The sequence below is a fragment of the Lytechinus pictus genome, chromosome 6 (genome assembly GCF_037042905.1).
Source record: "Lytechinus pictus isolate F3 Inbred chromosome 6, Lp3.0, whole genome shotgun sequence".
NCBI classification, from domain to species: Eukaryota; Metazoa; Echinodermata; class Echinoidea; order Temnopleuroida; family Toxopneustidae; genus Lytechinus; species Lytechinus pictus.
This window is the reverse complement of record NC_087250.1, coordinates 4593411-4613136: the sequence shown is the minus strand read 5'-3', so window position 1 is coordinate 4613136 and position 19726 is coordinate 4593411. Positions and strand designations below refer to the sequence as shown.

The window sequence follows — 19726 nt, the reverse complement described above, 5'->3', positions numbered from 1 at the left end:
GTTCATTTCAGGGAATACTTGCTAAGAGTATCGTTTTGTTTCCATTACTTGTTAAGGGGTGCATTTTGAGAATATGGAAAATACATCGCTGTACTTGTTTAGGGGCTCAGTTCTGGGAATAATTGCCAATAGTATTTGTTTCCAATACTTGTTAAGGGTAAGGTTTCACACGCCAATACTTGTTAAGGGGTGCATTTTCAGAATATGGAAAATACGTGTTTAGGGTGCTTTTCAAGACCCCGTGGTCGCGCATGGTATCCACTCGTCAATGGAAGTGCCCCCCCCCCCCACCCCCTCCGGTTGTTTGACCATACATGCAACTATGCCACTGTGGCAAAATGTATTATATATTACGTAATTCTACGTAATGCTCCGCTACCCCGATCTCTATTGACGCCGCGCTGTAACATACATATTTTCTAACGGGTTGATTGAATCGCATATACTGTGCAGGCAGGCTATATCCCCTATCCCCGGATTATCGCGAATAATACACGAAAATGGTAAGTTCAATTCTATTTTTTTTTTATACATGTAACTGTCAAATATTACACATATATGTCACCTGTGAAATAAATCGCCAGGTCACTTTTCATTGCCGTACACATTATATAGGCCTATACATTTTCCTATTACATCCACGTTCGCGTCTTCGCGTAGTGATCGCCATAATATGAACTCGGCCCGGTCCGGTATAGACACTCCCATGCATGCGTTTACACAAAGCAAGTATGAAGAGCAAAGAGGATAATTGTTTGACGCGATGCCATCATAATGGAGACACATCATGTACACATGCATGGAAAAATGAAACATTTATGATTTCATGTAAAACTAAGAAAATGGAAAGTGCCTTCTAGATCTTCTTTTAGAGAGAGAGAGAGAGGGGGGGGGGGCTGCTTCGAGGCGCACCAAACTAAGATAAACGCCTGAACGCCTCAATTGTAATCATAATGATTTTTTATCGTTTATGTTGGATGTTAGTAAGACTGCATGTGAATCCTTTGGGACTCCCCCGGCGACAGCCACATTTGAAAAATAATATTGCATTTTTTAGCTTCAGCGAGGAGGTTTAATTCGTATATATACGAGAAATTAAGCTACATATTTCAAATATTAAATAATGCAAGCGCGAAGCGCGAGCTTAATTTTTTTTTACATTCCGACCTAAAAATTAATTTTTTAATCATTAACGGTATGGCTATTATACCAATTTTTTCCGCTCGCATCAATACTTGTTTGGTTTTATACCTTATAAAACCAAACAATTATTTATGCGATCGGAAAAAATTGAGATTTCAGACCTAAAACTGGGACACTATTCACGTTTTGTAAATCATGAAAAAGGATGGAAATTTAGTATCTTCCTTAATTCATTAATAATGCGAACGCAAAGCGCGAGCAGAATTTTTTTTATATTCTGATCTGAAACTGGATAATTAGCACGTTTTGAATAAAGATCAAGCTGCGTATCTCAATAAACATGTTTGCGTGTGTTTTAGATTTAGACAGAATCTGGGCACTCTGAATACTTTACATTTTTTTATCATGATAATCAATCATGCGAGCGGAAAATACTTGATATTCCGTTATGAAAAGGGTGAATTCCCGAGTCCCGAGCGAGCGAAGCGCGCGAGAAAAGAATCAACTTTTCATGAGAATCTAACTTTGAGATTGATTTTGACAAGGCATTCAGAAAATAACATCATATCTTGCATCTTCTTTTCTCTATTTTTCTTGGCCAGTGCTATGCGGATTGGGTCTGGGGCAGTGGCGGCACCAGGATTTTTAACCTAGGGAGAGGCAAAAGAATATATATATATATTTTTTTTTTTGGGGGGGGGAGGCAACACCAACGTTTTGCCAATTTCACAAATTCGAGCGAGAAGCGTGAGCTAATTTTTTTCAATGTAGGCACTACTGACTTGACAAGGGACCTGTTAAGGGATAGCTGTTTGCATTATAGCGCGAGCTGAAAATTTTGTATTTATGAAAATATGAATACGCAGGATGTGTATCTCGCTTAAAACGAATAATGAAAACTCTAATCGCGAGAAGCATATTGATTTGAATACTGGATTTGTATTCCCTATATGAACAGATAATTTACTTATCTCAGTCAACAGTAAAAAGAAGTTTTGAATTTTATATAATGACCTGAAAGATTTATGTTGACATATATTGTTGGGAGATAACAATGAATGGATGAGAATTTTTTTCAAAATTTAAAGAACGAAAAGCTGTTTTGGAGCACTTTGCAGATTTATTAGGATACTTATGACATCAACTACACATCTTTCTTTTTTTCTTCAAAATTTCGGGGGGAGCAAGTGGGGGCAAATGCCCCGTGCCTCCATCTTGATGACGTCACTGGTCAGGGGGCGGAGCCCAAGGAACCTCGTGATATTTTTAAACATTGCAGATGGCCACTTTATCATCAAACGGCGGGTACATCACTAGCGTACCTACGGGGGGGGGGGGCAGGGGGGGCACTCTAACAACCCATACAAAAGACATATACCTGCCCCCTAAAACCTAATTTTTTTTATTGAAGACCTTTTTTATTTATTTTTTTTTTTTTTTTGCTTGTCAAATTTTTTGGCGGCCCATTTTGCCCCCCCCCCCCTGTGGAAAATCCTAGGTACGCCACTGGGGTACATACACAGCACATAACTTCAAAGCAGTTGCGGATAATAAACGAAATATTTGGAGGCAGCACAACATAGTAAATGTGGTAAAATTTGTAAAAAGTCGCCAGCGAGCGAAGCTGAAATTAAATTCTAATTATGTAATAATAGCTTTGAAAATTTGGCGAATGTAAACATTGAGAGGCTTTGTACGGTAAATCTAGCAGGCGTAAAGCTTTACTTTTAGGTTATGATCGACATGTGGGGATATAGCCCTTGGCTACGGATTTTTTTGTCCTGATTGCAACTATTATTGCATAAAATTTAGCATGCTTATAATAGACGCCATCCACCTTTCTTCCCGTTCTTTATATTCCTTTTCTTCATATTTTGATTGTTTTAATGTAGCTTTTGGCTCTACCTTCATTTCCCGTTTCTTTAAGCCTCTTTCTCCCATTTTCCCCGCCATTCTTGCCTGTGCCATTGAGTAATATCTTTTGATTTTATATCCCTCTCTTGCCAATCATGCTTATGTATTATAATTTCAGGATATTTTGTACTTTCTCAAATGTTCTTTCGTTCCTTTTCCCGCTTTCCTTCCATTTTCTCTATTTATGTTCTTTCTTCCTGTCCCTTTCTTTTCACCTTTTTCCCTTTCCCTGCCCGTTTTCCCTTTATTTCCCCTTTTTCTTTCTATTTTTCCTTTCCCTTTCTCTCTTTCTCCCTTTTCCCGTTTTTTTTATTTCCCGGTGACATCCGCCGGGGGGGGGGGGGGGGGGAGCTTGCCCCCAATGCCCCCCCCCCGCCCGTTAAGCCACTGCACTCCCTACGCCATGCGGTCATACGGCTCTCGCTGTCCAGTGGCCAAGGTCCACTGTACTTGTTCAGACTTTGTTCCACAGTGCAATGTGTCTGGTCTGAATGATACGACAACTGGATTGGTTTTACCAGGTCAGTCACTCAGCATGCACGCTTATATTCTGGTTGAAATAATGATGACAAATCCATATGAATATGGTATTCCTTTTGAATCTTATATTTTCACATTGCACAATGTTACTGATATTTATTACATGATCTTTACCCAAGAACTATATAGCAATAGCGCCTCTACAGTACAGAAGTAAGGGATAAAACTAATTACAGCTTTTAATTTAATGGTACGATCTGTGTAAAATTGCAATATGATGCCAAGATATAATGTATACGGAACAGCGGTCTTGTATATTTTGCAAATTCATTTTTCTGGGGTTGTGATATAAATTTGAAAAGAAAGAAAGAAAAAACAACAAAAAATATCGAATGGAGGTCATATTGATTACGAACAATTTGAAAGGAAAAAAATGTTTCTGTATACAAAATGAATGTATTTTTGTTACATTTTTTCAATTTTTACACATCTTCCAGAATTCCTGGCGGTGCTGCCTATGGAGAATAATACACGCAACACCCCCAATTAAATTTTTTGGGGTGCTTCAACACCCCCGCTTCCCGGAGGGCCATGCGAACATGCTGCATATGGGTGGGGGGGGGGGCGGCTTGGGCCAATTTTACGGCCAAGAAAAAAAAATGAGAAAAGAAAAGGGAAAAGGGTGAAATAATTATTTTCTGAATATTTTGTCAAACTCTATCTCCGAGATTAGATTTCTGTATTAAAAGATTAAATTTTTGCCAGCTTGCATATTCCTATTTATTTATTTATTTATTTAATTAATTAATTAATTAATTAATTAAATAATTAAATAATTAATTATTTATTTATTTATTTATTTATTTATTTATTTATTTATTTATTTATTTATTTATTTATTTATTTATTTATTTATTTATTTATTTATTTATTTATTTATTTATTTATTTATTTATTTATTTATTTATTTATTTATTAATATTTATTTATTTATTTATTTATTATTATTTTTTTTTTGGGGGGGGGGGACGATTATGCCACAAGGGGTGGGATGCGATCGGTGGATGTAACTACTAACAGCTAGATCTAGACTCGGAACTATAGGCCTACTATAGAGACTTCGTCACAAATATGACACTAGCTATAACTGTTGCAAGTACTCACGTTTGTGTTTGTACTTTGTACACCTTCCACACAGTCCGACATCAAACTCATCAGTATGTCATGATATAGGCCTATATCTTATATAATTAGTGTACAATACAATATACTGGATTATATATACGACAAATATATATAAAATTATCCCGAGTGCAGGTTTATTTCACCGAACTCGTTGATTCACAAAACTGCATGCAGACTGTCGCGAATAATTTACACGGAAATGGTAAGTTCTGTATTCTTCTTGTACATTTTCGAATAGGGCCGACATGTTATTGTCAAGGTGGTTTTATTCTTCCAATACTGTGTATGTATTGACCCTGAACTCGCCAGGTCACTTTTCATTGGCGTACTATATACATTTTCCTATTACAGCCATGACCGACGGTCGCGTCGTGTTCTCGGCTGCCGACACTCCCAAAGAAAACTACCACTTCCCTGCGTAGACCGTGTACACAAGCGAGCGAGAAGAGCAAAGAGGATACGAATTGACGATGCCTTTTAGATCTTCTTCCAGAGAGAGGATCCTCGGGGCGCCAAACGAAGATAAACACCTCACTTATAATAACTGAAACTTAATATTTCTTTACCTGTTTTCATAATTCAATTTTTTAATCGTTTATGTTAGATGTTAGTAAGAGTTTGAATTTGAATCCTTTGAGACTGCCCCGACGACAGCCGCATTTGCAAAATAAAATGCACAACTTACAATTATATATTATGTTTACTTTGCATTATTTAGCTTCAGCGAAGAGGTTTATACGTTAATGAGAAATGAATAATTTTCTGACAGATGCAATATCTTAAATATTTATTGTTCGTGTATCCCTGGCCCGAAGAAGACGAGTTTGGGTCGAAATGATAATTATGTTGCCTATGCATCTTCGCGCTAGAGATGTTTCTTCTGCATATCAGAACCAAATATTCTGTACCGACCGATATTCCCTATAATTATAAATAGAACTAAGCTATAAATTGGTATAATTCGAAACCAACTTTTACGTATCCCATTTGTTGTCCTGATGATCTGATCATCATTTTTAAGAAATTCGGTCGAAAATCGGACTCTGCCCCCCACAAAAAAATGAGGGGCCGGGGCTTAAAAATGCTGAAAATAAACAAAAAAATATTTTGAAAGTCTATCTCGCATCGTAATTATGATACAGTTCTATATCAAATTTGCAGTTGTTGATATTACCTCATTCTATTCTTGTTTTATACATCAACCATTAATATAATAGATCTTACTGGAATTATATACCATTTCATTTGTTTAGTTTTCTTCTAAATCTTTGTATGTTTTATGGAAATAAATAATTACATATTTACAACTTTCTGATATTTTGCTCGTATAGTTCGATCCGCAAACTATACGAAATTGTTTTACGATGATTGTATTGACTACAATAATGTACAATTCATCGTGAAAATCTAGATACGAATAAATCTTTGCTTTACGGGATATTGCACAAGTAAATAAAGGCAGTTGCAATGTGGCCTACTTACGTGACGGGGAGCCTATTCGCACAACCTTCTTTTTTTGGGATTGCATGTAGGGCGCGGTCATTGAGGGGCGTTGGCAACGGGGGGGGGGGGGGTGATGGGGAAGCAATACCCACATTTTCTGATGTAATGGATAATCATTACCGTCTATAAGGTTTCAAAGTAGAAAAAAAAAATAAACGGAATCCTGAATTGATTTAAACTCATCATCATAATCGTTTGTCTATTATGATCATTATTTTATATCATTATTATTACCATTATTATTATTATTATCCGATACTATGAAATTATCTAATAAGAAATTGATTTATTCGTCGTTTGCTTCACTCGCTGTGTTCTTGAAGAAAAAAAAAACACAATTATTCATAGTCACATCCGTGCATACACTTGGTGTTCTTATTGTCTCATTCTGGGGATTGCTTTTTGTATCCGTGTGGGTGTGTGTATGTGTGTGTGTGGATTTTTTTGTATGTATTTTACTTATTTCCTTTCTAGATTAGCATGGTATATATTTTTCATCACATTCTTGTTGCAATGTTCTATATAAGGGGCCCCTCTCACAACTCACAAGCTCTGCTTCTATGGGTATCCAAACCTGAAACCTATCATGTATTCTTATTTTTTTGTTACACTGTGTAATATGTATCTTGTTCGATTGCTTTAAATAAAACTTGAACTTGAACTTGACCCCCCCCCCCTGTATACGTAGGCCTGTATGGAATTAACCGGCCTTACCCTAGCCTCTTGTCGAGGCCCTGTCGGCTGCTTTCCGAGCGAACATGGCAAAGCAAGGGAGAGAGCGATTTTTTTATTATAAAGGTAAAATTTATGTTAGATAGCACCCTTTTTTTTTGGGGGGGGGGCATATATGCCCAAGTCTTAGATAAATATGGGTGGGTGCGATGAATTGATGTATACTAACAGACAGATCTAGACTCGTAACTAGATCAGACTTCTTCACAAGTGTGACAGCTAAACCCCGAGTCCGGTGACTTGGATCGGATTCCTACTGACTTAACAGGGATTTAGGATTTTGCTCACGTTTGTACACCCTCCATACAGTCACCATGTCCACAATCAGTATATAAGATTTTCTCTTTTGGTTTATTCTTTCTAGCAAGACATATCGAATCCTTTTGATGACAGTGATGCTGTCCACAAACTCGGTCCTCTTGCCGAGAGGTCCTTTAAATATAACCAATGGTTGCTAGGGGTACTACAGAGAAACAACTGTCGGAGGATTCTGGATGCCGCGTGCGGAACAGGGTGAGGGCTACATCTATTCTGATGTCGATGTTGATGAGGATGATGGTGGTGGTGATGATGATGATGATAGTGGTGATAATGATGATGGTGGTGATGATGAATGGTGATGATGATGGTGGTGGTGGTGATGATGATGATGATGGTAGTGAGATTGATGTTGGTGATGGTGATGAGGAGGAGGATGGTTATGGTGGTGGCGATGATGATGATAATGATTACGACGATGATGATAGTGAAAATGACGGTGATGTTGTTGGTGGTGATGTTGATAATAGTAATAAGGATGGTACTGATGATGGTAGTGGTAATAATACATTGTTAATGATGATGATGATGAGGTGTGATGGTGGTGATGGTGGTGATGATGATGATGACGATGGTGACGATGGTGATGACGATTATTTTAATGTTGATGATAATGAAGGTGATATTTATGATGATGGTGGTGGTGATGATGGTGATGATGATGGTGATAATGACGGTGATGATGATGATGATGAAGATGGTGAAGATGATGATGAAGAAAGGTATACGTAATGGTTCATGACGCTATTCAAGGTGACAAACAATTGGATTGTTACCACCACCACTACTTTTTTTTTTTTTTTTTTTTTTTTTTAAACAAGTGCACACCTAGTAACGAGTAATGCATATAGCATTTTAATTTATTTGAAAGCAGGATAAAAGAGCATTGTAGATTAAATGCCTTACTCACGGGCAGAGGTGCCGCGGCCGGGAATCGAACCCCGAACTTTTTCATGTATAGCCAGGCGCCGTAGACCACTCGGCCACGGCACCTCCACTGCTTGTATTTCTAATTTATTGACTACCGCCACCAACGACCCAAATCACGAACAAACCATCTTACTGTATCATTATGATTCTATTCTCTTTCCAGGGTGGACTCCTTATTCCTGCTCAAGCATGGCATGGAGGTCGTCAGTTGTGACGATGCTGAAGCGATGCTGTCTTATGCCAGATCAGAAAAGGAACGACTTGGATTAAAAGACTGGGGTAAAAACAAATCCACCTTTTTATACTGTACTTTCATTTGGATAATTTTCTTAAATAGGGTTTTATTGAAAACTTTATACTTCATTTTTATACTTTACTTTCTACCTTCTTCCTATTTCACCTGCTTTCCCATTTTCTCCCCACTATATTGAAAAAATCGGGGAGGGGGAGGTGCTCCCTGCCGCCGCCCCCTCCCCTGTGACGTCACTACTGTCAGGCATTATGTCTATTCAAATTTTTCTTCAAAATCTATTAAATATTCGAATTACCCTTTTAGTCTTTTTGCCATCCACGTTATTCCCATTTCTTATCTTTATATTCGTTTGATATGATTAGTTACAATAATTCTGAATAGCTGAATTGATTGTAGTCCAGTTAGCTACTAATCAAATTTGTGAAAACATAGTTGGCAAAAAATAGACAATTCGCAGTGTAGTATAGACCGATCTTAAAAGTGTTGTTTAATTTTCATTTCGTCCCTCGTATGAAGTTTATTAGAAGTGAAGAAAATGTTGCGATGAAACTTTACAGTTGTTACTTGTTTTTCTGATATGACTGTGTGTCACAATTGTCGTCATGATTGTCTATTTTTATTGATTGTATCTGTATGTTGGTTGATCAACTGCGCGAGCACCGAATTGCCATTTATTGGGGAAAATTATTCGATCATTCAAAATAAATGAACATCAATTATGGATAACTATATGGATTTACGCCCATTGCTCTTTCTCCATGAAAACATCTCCTATACTGTACTGCGCTGTAGTGCTACCACCACTATCACCAAATCGTATGAGGCTTATTTTTATGATGTTTGGGCCTTCGGAATTAAAAGTTCATTGAAAAATCACGGTGATCAGAATCTTAGAATCAAAGCTGTTGATTCTAAGTATGCAAGTTTATCCATATAATTTCTGTTGATAAAATCTTAAAGTCCCCTACTTCGCAAACAAAATGGGCATCTATTTTAAATGAACCGGTTAATAATTGGAACAGATTGTATATGATTCCCTTTAAATGCTGTCTTTCAACAAAACTCCGCTACTTTCAATATAAACTTTTCAATCGCATAACGGGAGTGAACAAACATCTTTACGATATTGGCTTGTCTGAATCTAATTTATGTACATTTTGTTCTTCCTCTGTTGAAATCATTTCACATCTGTTTTGGGACTGCCCTGTAACTCAACAATTCATTCAAAACTTCGAATCCTCTTATTTGAACAATGATGTGTATTTGAATAAGAATTTATTTTTGTTTGGTTGCCCTGACGCTCAATACTCTACTGTAAACCGTTATATTCTTTACGCTAAATATTTATTTTTTTCGACACGTTGTAAGGGAGATCGGTTGTGTTTTAGTTCTTTTAAGAACGTATTGAAACGCTATTGTGAAATTGGAAGGGTTCTTAGTCAAAAACATCATAATTCTGTTTTATCAATAGATAATAGTACGCATGTATACAGTTGTTGTAAACATGTTCGCTTCATGATTTTTCTGTAAATTGAATTGCTTTCGTGTTTGATTTTGAATAAAATCTTTCTATGAAAGAAAAAAAAATCAAAGCTGTTGACTATTATTCCTATTATCTAAAGTTATTGCAACTTCAGAATATCTCTTGATAGTGAATTTGCAGAAAAGAAGCATCCAATGTTTGTATATACCCGTTACGTAATCACAAGTTGATATACAAATACAATGAATTGAAGTCTGACCAGCGTCTGACATAACATGCTTAAGGTCAATGGAGGGACCTGCCCCGTTCAGATATCCCCCTAGCTCTACACAAGCAACATGACTGGTTGCCCCAATATTAAATGACTTTTCAAATTGAAATAGAAATTGAAATTGGGATATAGTAAGCAGCGCTTAGAAACATTTGTATTAAAGGGAAATCCAAACCAAATAAAAACTTGTTTTTATAAGAAAAAGAAAAATCAGACAAGTTGATAGGTGAAAGTTTGTACAATATTGGACAAACAACAAGAAAGTTATGAATTTATAAAAGTTGTAAATATTGGTAATCACTATACCCATGGAGACTTCAAATTGGCCGCATATGGGATGTCATAGTGATGTAAGGCAAGGACTACTCTTCCATGTACTCCAATACATATTATGGCTAAAATGTCATTTTTTCCAAAGGTTTTATTTCAAGTTATATCTTTCTTTCATGAGGACATAAAACAATATACTACCTGGATTATATTTAGATTACTGCCCCAAGGGAATTGGTACTTAGGAGAAAACCACAAATCCCTGATAATAAAGTACATGGCCTATGGGAAAGTTTTCCTTGCCCCTTGTCATAATTTACTTACCCAGTTGCCAATTTGAAATCTACATACTATTAGTGATCTCAATTTTAAAGCAGCTATAACTTTCTTATTGCTTGTCCGATTTCTTTCAAACTATCACCATTCTGTTTAAATTATTTTTTTCCTTCCCAACACAACATTTGATGGCCAAGACTGGATTAGGAAAAAAAAAACCTTTGTATTAAGCGCTATTATGGCACTTATTATTATTATTAAATTCAAATTCAAACCCAAATTCTAATTCTATTCCTAATGCTAATTCAAATTCAAATTCGTATTTAAAATCAAATTCACACTCAAATTCTAATCATAATACTAATTCTAATGCTTATTCACATTCATATTCAAATTCATATTGAAACTCATATTGAAATTCAAATTCAAATTCAAGTTCATATTGAAACTCAAATTGAAATTCAAACTCAAATATAATTCAAAGTCAAATTCAAACGCTTACGCAAATTCAACCCTTTTAAAATCTTTATCGTTATCCTTATCTATTTTAAATTCAAAACAATAGATCATTCCTGGTTGACTCTCGACTATTTCACCGAGGCCTATGCTTATTGACAATGAAGATATTATTTCAATATCTATCCCAATTCCAATGTTTGTTTTTAATAAGTTCAAACAATTTGCTCGCTCGCAGCTTTGTGGAAATTTCGCCCCATACGCCATGCCTATCGCCCTCGATTTTGTTATTATTGACATCATAACTATTTAATTCATTTATTGATTATTATGGCAGAGGTCAAACGGGCTAACTGGCTAACTTTGGACAAAGAACTTCCGGGTCACTGTTGACATCGTAACTATATTATTTATTGATTATTTTGGCAGAGGTAAAACGGGCTAACTGGTTGACTTTGGACAAAGACCTTCAAGGTCACGGTCAGTTTGACGCTGTTCTATGCCTTGGCAGTTCAATATTACATCTTGTCGACAGACCGCCAGAGCTCAAGCTGCATCGACAGTGCCTGAACAACTTCCAGAAGTTCCTTAAACCAGGCGGCTTGCTCTTGATCGATCACCGGAATATCGATTCCATGTTGGATCGCGGGATCGTCGTGAATAAAAACGTCTATCATAAGGTAAGTCTATGATGGGGAATAATTTTGATATTTAGTATTTGTTAATATTTTCAATTCCTTGGCATATAATTTATAAACACAATGATATATAGCAAATTAAATGTCGTCTTTTTGCAATATATTGGATACGTTGACAACTCATAAAGCACATAACGCACTAACGCTTTTTAATCTTTTCTTTATTGACGCAATGCAGTAATGATGATGATGATAATACTAATAATAATACATGAGATTTGTATAGCGCACTTTCCATCTTGATTAGATGCTCAAGGCGCTTCAGAGCAGAACAACAACAAACGCTATTTACATATAAAACATGTCGGAACAATATGTCTATCAAACAAGCACTCTTAATATGTTTTCAGGTTGCCCTTGAAGGTGGTCACTGAAGTCTGGGTTTTCAAAATCTTTTGAAGAGAATTGCACAGGTTAGGCCCTGCATGAGCAAAGGCCCGTTCCCTGCATGATTTCTCAGTAACTGGAATTTGTAAGAGAATAGATGATGAGGGTCGTAAGGTTCTTGAGGGTTGGTAATTATGCATCAAAGACTTATTGTAATTGGGGGAAGTACCATTGACTAGTATGACAAATCAAAAGAAGGATTTTAAAGACTATGCGTTCCTTGAGGGGCAAGTGAAGAGTTTTCAATATAGGGGTAATGTGGCTGCGCGTGTTAGATAAAGTTACATTTGCATTTTGCAACCTCTGCAATTTCCCAAGTTGAGAATTTGGTTAGTTGTCAAGGAGGCCATTACCAAAATTGAATCGTGAAAAAATGAGTGAATATACCATTTTCTCAATGTTGAATTTATTAAGTTGAAAATTTGAGCCTAAAACTACAAACTCACATTTACTATGGTTCAAAAGTAACGAGTTTGACTTCAACCAAGTGTCAATGTCCATTATGCATCTTTCAAGATTACACAAGGCTTGTTTGGCACTAGTTTGATTGGGTAAAAATGAAACAAAAATCTGAATATCATCTGCATATGAATGATAATGAACAGAGTGACGTTTAACAATATCTCGAAGCCCTGTTAAATAAATGGAAGAAGTAAGTGGGCCCTCCAACAGAGCCCTGGGGGACGCCGCAGACCAGTGGCCTAGATGAAGAGGTAACACCATTTAGAAGGACTGACTGTGGATGGAATAATAGATAAGATTTCAGCCATTGTAGGGCCTTGCCTTAACACCTAAACTAGTCAGAGTGTTAATAAGTAAGGTGTGGTCTACGGTGTTAAACGCGGCCGACAGATCTAGGAGTACCATTGCTGTGACTGATCCACTGTCCATATTTCATATGTCATTTAACTATATACCTTACTGTGTTTTTTTTTATTTGTTGCTCCTTTTTTTTATTCATATATTCTCTTATCAAATGATTAACAAAACCCGTCTATTTTGTTCACTTCAGAAATCCTTTTGCACTTTTATAAGTTGAATTGAATATTTCACACAACTGAGAATTTACTAAAATTAGGATTCCTCAAATCGCTTAATTTCACAATATATTTAGATAATGTGTAAATTTTGGGGTCGATTTTGTTACAGACTCTCTTTCAATACTGTACACGATCATATCCTTACTCTGTGTTTCGATACCCACAGGAGGATACATTACCGGGCGTTTCAACGAAAACCATCACCGTTGATGGCGTCCCAACCCAAGTGGATATAATCTACGACATGCTTATGAAGGATGGCGACACGGGAAACAACGACTCCAATAAAATCGAAAAGTGAGTCATTCGTTCCCGCAAATTCATTGGAAGGACTATACCCAAAGATACTAAAAGGGGAAGACTGGGCAGTCAGTAGAGCGCGCAATGAAACGTTCGGGAAGAGCGCCCTACAGCGTTGAGTAAGTAAGTCCTCGCCATCCTTCGCGTATCGCCATTTTGGGTTGTGTACAAAACATAATTATGAGGGAAATTGTGAAGGGGTGGAGGAATATCCGATTTATACATTTTAAGATTTTTTTCTTCAAATCTTTCTTTCTAAAAATAGAAATGAATACATTTTTGAGCTCTCTGGGTAATAAGATGGAATTATTGCATCGCCCATGTGCCCTCTCCCAAATCCCCTCTCTCATTTTCCCCATATGTTCTATACACAGCAGCGTGCCGATGCGCGAAGGTTTACTTACTCAACGCTAGTGGGCGCCCTTTTCCATGAGCATTTATCGAGGTGCCATGAGCCTAATTACATCAGGAGGGCTAAAGATATTCGTTCGACCCAACCCATTCAAATGTTTTCAATTTGATATTGCTGATTGACAAAAGTGTATGAATATGATTCAAAATCTAACACTGATTCTAGAAATGGTAACTACTGAACGTCCTTTGCCCAAATTGGGAAGATATATCAATGATTTGGAACTATTTTTTGACTGGCTGGGGCTATTTTACTGTTTCAGTTGATGAATTTGATCCCATCATAGTTATCTTTATAAATGGGGATTTATTTTTAAAATGAGCTGGCTACGATACCCTTCTCTGGTCAGATATATATCCTATCCAAAGGTAATAAATATTCGACCCTCTAATTTCACATTTATTTTTTATGAATTTTTCTTAAGTGCCATTTTAACACACAAGTCTATGGGGAATGTTTTACGCGCGTGACACCTCGAGCGTTAAAAAAAAAAATCGCCGAAGTGTCCGATTTTCCCCTTGTAGTATCTTTGCTATACCTCTTTTTCAGAGCGAAGTAGATACCCACATACCCTTGTGATCGATGCCAATGCTTGTGATTGACTGAATTAACGTTATGGTGTAGGCTAGCAAGATTGATTTTAATCCAAATCTGAAAGGGTTTCTCACTTAAAACGTTCCTGAATAACATCAATTTGTCTTTATTAATACGGACATCTTCTCAATAAAGTTTGAATGAGTAAGGCTGCTCGGTTTGTATATTTCAACTCCATTTTAATTTCAATATGACGCGCGGCTTGGAGGCTTGTATCGTTCAGACGAAATTCGTCTTTTCCGGAGGGGGTGGGGGAGTTTGTCTGAGCCTTGCCCACTTAGCAACATAATGGATAGGCACTCATTTCATTGCATTGCAACTTATCTCCTTCATTAACAAAAAATGAAATAAACAAAAGCCAAACAAAACAGATGTTTTAAATGAAAAATATAGAGGCCTCTAATTCGGCCTACTGACAACTGTGCACATAATATAAGGCATACAAGGTCCTTGCATGTAAATATCGTATTAATAATATCTGTTTATAATTTATTTAAGTCAATGCCCGATTTGTATTAGACTTCGTTTTCTTTTTTGTTAGTTTCGCTATGACGTTTGAGGCCGCTACCCTAGTCAAGCACTGCTTATGGTAGCGGTCTCCAGCATTTTTTTGGTCTACTCAACAAAGTACAACTTATAATATTGCAAACTAATACTATGTATATACGTTTTTGCCAATGAATTATTATTTGTATTTATTTTTGTAAAAATAAATGTATCACTATTTTTTTTATGTTGTACATTATGTTTGTAAATAATTTCTGTTGGAAAATTGCTTAAATAAAATAAAATCAAATCAGATAGCAGAGAGAGAGAGAGAGAGCGGGAGAGAGAGAGATGGAGAGACCAGAGAGGGGGGGGGGGGGGTATGAAGGATGATGACTTTTCGTGAACTCTTTACAATGCGATTACCTGTTGAGCTCTGCAATTCTTTTATTTTATTTCCCCCCCTCTCTTTTCAGGGTTACCATGCCTTTGGCTCCCGTCCATGTTCACAAATTTACCGCGCTCCTCAAAGACGTATTTGGACGAAATTGCACATACACCCTCTACGGTGATCTGGAGGAAGTCGACAACGGGAACACAGAAAACATAGCTTATTTTCAACACGTCATACATGAATAAATGTCATTGAAATTATCATTCAAGGGGAAGTTCACCCTGACAAACAGTTTATTGTAAAAATAGCAGAAATATATTTTTAAAATATTGGCGAAGTTTTGTGGAAGATCCATTAAAGAATAACAAAGTTATTAGAATTTTAGTTAATTGATTTGTGACGTCATGCAAGCAGCTTTCCTATATACCGTATGGTAAAATTCAATGAAAAGTAATTTTCTCAGAAAATTCAAAATGGGTTTTATTTTACCTTCAGTATGTCAATACACAAATGACTTCACACCCGTTTCTAAAAAGAAAAGGAAAAATAAGTTATAACGAACCATTACAAAAATGAAATTTATGCAGGTTATTATATAACATATCGGGCAGCTGCTCATTTATGACGTCCCAAAGCAAAAAATCTTGACATTGTAATAATTTTCTTAATCTTAAATGGATTTTCATCAGACCTTCACTAATATTTTTTATATTACTTTCCTGCTTTTTTTACAACAACGTTTTCGTCAGGGTGAATTTATCCTTTAAAGATCCGTTATATGTAGTCAATTTCATTTAGATGATGGTAAAAGCAATAAAAAAAGGAATAGAAAAAATATGGAAATATTTGGGAACTTTTCATCAGGAAACCAATGTTCAGTGAATTTCTCTGACAACCAATACAAGCCTTTGAAATCCATGCATCTGATTGGCTCAAAACAAAATAGTTGGTAAAAATCTCTGCTTCGTGAAATGCTTCCCTGTCTATTATGCCTTCCCAGATGCAGCTGACTACGCTAAATCATTTATCATTCCATTGTAGTGTACCCTAATGCCTAGTTCCCACTTTCACGAGCGATTCGCCCACGATTGAAACAGTGATCTTCATCGTGTAATAATCGTACCGATCGTAACAGATTTGTCGTGGCAATCGTACTGATCGCACCAAAAAATTGAGTATTTCAAAAATTCTCACTATCAGTTACGGAAGGCAAATTGTGACGTTCGTATCGGATCGCACTAAAGTGTTAACCCTAAAAGGACTGGGGCGGGTCATGATGGCCCCCCTCAACGCTTCGCGCGATATTTCCGAAATGCAAAAAGATAGCGCCGCGAAATTTTATGAATTTTTTCTTTGAAGTCTCGCGCAACTTTTGGGACCAATTTCGCAACATACGGATATAGCATCGTGACGTCACGTGACTTTTTACGATGCAATGTCATGCCGAAAATGGCTCATTTTTATACTTTGAGTACAAAGTCTATGGGAGGTGAAATTCATGAAAAAGGTGACCATTTTTCAATCTAATTGGTCCGCTGAATTAATTAAAGGGTTAATTTAGTTGTTAAATGGTCTGTAATAATTTCCATTGAAAAAAGCAATGAAAAAAAAAATACATAAGAAATTCTAAAAACAAAGAAAAACATAAAGAAAAGATTGGCTTTTACAATTTTTCTTTGTGGAAACCTTAAAATTAGATTACAAAGATGACATCTGGACAAAAAAAAGGGGGGAAAAATGAAGTGAAATTGGGTGTATGCAAATATTGTGTTTCACTAATAAATTTGCATATTTTATTCATAATGAATAAAAAACAATATTTTCAGAATTTCTTTTACACTGGCTTGTATTTTATGTGGTTAAGAATGTGCGTGCCAAATTTCAGCGCGAACGGCGGCCGAGATCAGAAGGGGGCCATCATGCCCCCCCCCCCCGTCCTCAATACATCTCAAATAGCCCAGTCCTTTTAGGTTTAACGAAGCATAATGCCTAGTTCCCAGTTTCATGATTCGCGCCACGATCAAAACGGTGATCTTAGTCGTGTAATAATCGTAATGTTCGTATCAGATCTCACCCGATCAGTCGTAGCAATCGCACTTATCACAGAAAAAAAAATAATGATTCAAAAATTCTTGCAATCAGTTACGCCCATTTCACAAGGGTAGTGCGACTGCTTACAACCGTTGCGATTGTGTGCAACATATATTGTGACCAAATGATCGCAAACGACTGTGAAAGCCCCTTTATGGAAGGCGTCCAAGGGCGTTCACAATAGAGACCTTTCGTTTTCTGTGACTAGCCATGTGAACGTACGAGATTAAGGAATTTTGGGAGCTCTGCGCATGCGCGAAGTAATCTGCGACGAGCCTTCTCGTTCACTGCCCAAATCTGTGACTCGTATTTGAGGGTTTTGACGTTCGGTGTCATAGTGCTCGAACGAGCGCTAGTTCGTACATGATGACGTCATCCAAGCTTAGCAAAAATGAATGAAGCCGCATCAACATTCGAGTTTCGTTGATTCAGCAGGGCTGGTAAACTGCAAATTACTGCTTGTTACCAGCTTTTCCATTACATTAATTTTTAGTGTGTCCTGTTTTCAGACACTACATATCCGATAGGTAATTGATGTTCTATTTCCAAACAACTGTGTTTTTTATCGGCTTTTTGCGCAAGAGTGCAAATGTTGCACCCACAGTCGCCCCACTGGTTCGTAGCGTGATGCTACGCCTGATTCTCCGGCCGAGCATCGGCCCACGGCCCGCTCGCTATCACGCTGGTATATGCTGTGGCCTGGTACGGGTATGTCGACTTAAATCGAAACTGTTTTCATCAATGTACGAACGTGATACTGAACGAGCGGTGTCACCACTTCCGGTGAACTAGGACTACGTTGCAGTCGCAGACAATCGAAAGCTCCTTAATAGCTCGTGTGACCGTTTGCGATCATTTGGTCACAATATATGTTGCACACAATCGCAACGGTTGTAAGCAGTCGCACCACCAATTGTGAAAGGGGCTTTGTAACGGATCGCATGACAGTGGGGATGAGACATTAGCTAATTTTCTGAAGCCAGATGTACACTACATGATCCGATTCGATTTTTCAAATAAATTGTAAAAAGCATATTCCACTCAATAAAATCACAATCAAAATTCAAGTCTATTCCGAGATCCCCACCTGTAGGAATAATGCAAATTGAATTCCAAATCGTAAATGACGTCATCATCGACTGCTACTTAAAGTCGATCGAGACTTTAGGCCTTCTCCGACGACAAGGAAAATTACGATTTTGTATTTTGTATTCTTAGCAGAACTTTGCGTCTATCGGATCATGAAGTATGCGACTTCACGATCCGATGTTCAAGATGTTCTGGAACGATTAGTTCAATTATTTGCTAGATACGGGTGCTTCATACAATTCAATCATTCCAATTTTGTATACTCTTTAATGTTTTTATTAAATCATTGTTTTCAATCTAAAATATTCGTTCCTTCACTTATTTGTAAATAATTTATACACAAACTTAGGAAATTAAATCTAAAGAGTTTGAGCGAAGATTATTGCATGAGTATAGTCTGTCCAACCATCAACATAATTATTATGTACCAGTAATGCAGAAAACAGAATTTCGTTGAAATAAGAATGGAACCATTGAACTAGTTGTCGGCAATATAGACCTATATGAATATGAAATCAGAGCAATAGAGCAAAGAAGGTTAAATAACAATTAAATGGATAGTAAGAAAGCTATGAGCAATTTTAAAATTGAGATCCCTAATGCAATGTCAATCATCCGGCTTATACTAATCAGGCGGATCGCGTGCGCGTGCGAAATCACTCGGGTTTTGGATTTCGATGCGATTTTGACAAAAAATCTTTTTAAAGATACCGTAGACCTTAGAAGTTCGTGTGTTTGTGACCAATTAAGTTCAGTACCTCACGATAAAAATCGAGTGTGCAGAGAGAGAAGTACATGTTGGAGTAAAGGTGAGATAATGTGGGATGTACACAACATTCTACAGAAATCAGGTCAAATATGTGAAAGGTGATTATGTTAAAACAGTAGTCAAAATTTGCTTGTTTGTTATGTTATAACAGTAGTCCAGTACATTTTTGTATAGGCACTTGCCGGCTTAAAACGAAACTCGAATTTCAATTTCATTTTATTTTCCCAGCGTGTTTGTTCCATTGAAGACACC

The 19726-nt window shown here is 36.8% G+C and overlaps 1 protein-coding gene across 1 annotated transcript; it reads left to right on the top strand.

The window, feature by feature from the left end:
* Positions 1-374: 374 nt before the first annotated feature.
* Positions 375-19008, top strand: LOC129263541 (glycine N-methyltransferase-like). The gene is made up of 6 exons (XM_064100738.1): positions 375-503; positions 7322-7470; positions 8369-8484; positions 11644-11894; positions 13506-13636; positions 15608-19008. Exons 1-6 carry the CDS (start codon positions 501-503, stop codon positions 15768-15770), a joined length of 813 nt encoding a protein of 270 aa, XP_063956808.1. The 5' UTR covers positions 375-500; the 3' UTR covers positions 15771-19008.
* Positions 19009-19726: the final 718 nt, after the last annotated feature.

Excerpts from the sequence above, each read along its gene's own strand:
- LOC129263541 (XM_064100738.1), top strand. Across the intron at positions 8,485-11,643 it reads ACTTGGATTAAAAGACTGGG|AGGTAAAACGGGCTAACTGG; the intron begins GTAAAAACAAAT and ends TTATTTTGGCAG. Across the intron at positions 13,637-15,607 it reads GACTCCAATAAAATCGAAAA|GGTTACCATGCCTTTGGCTC; the intron begins GTGAGTCATTCG and ends CTCTCTTTTCAG.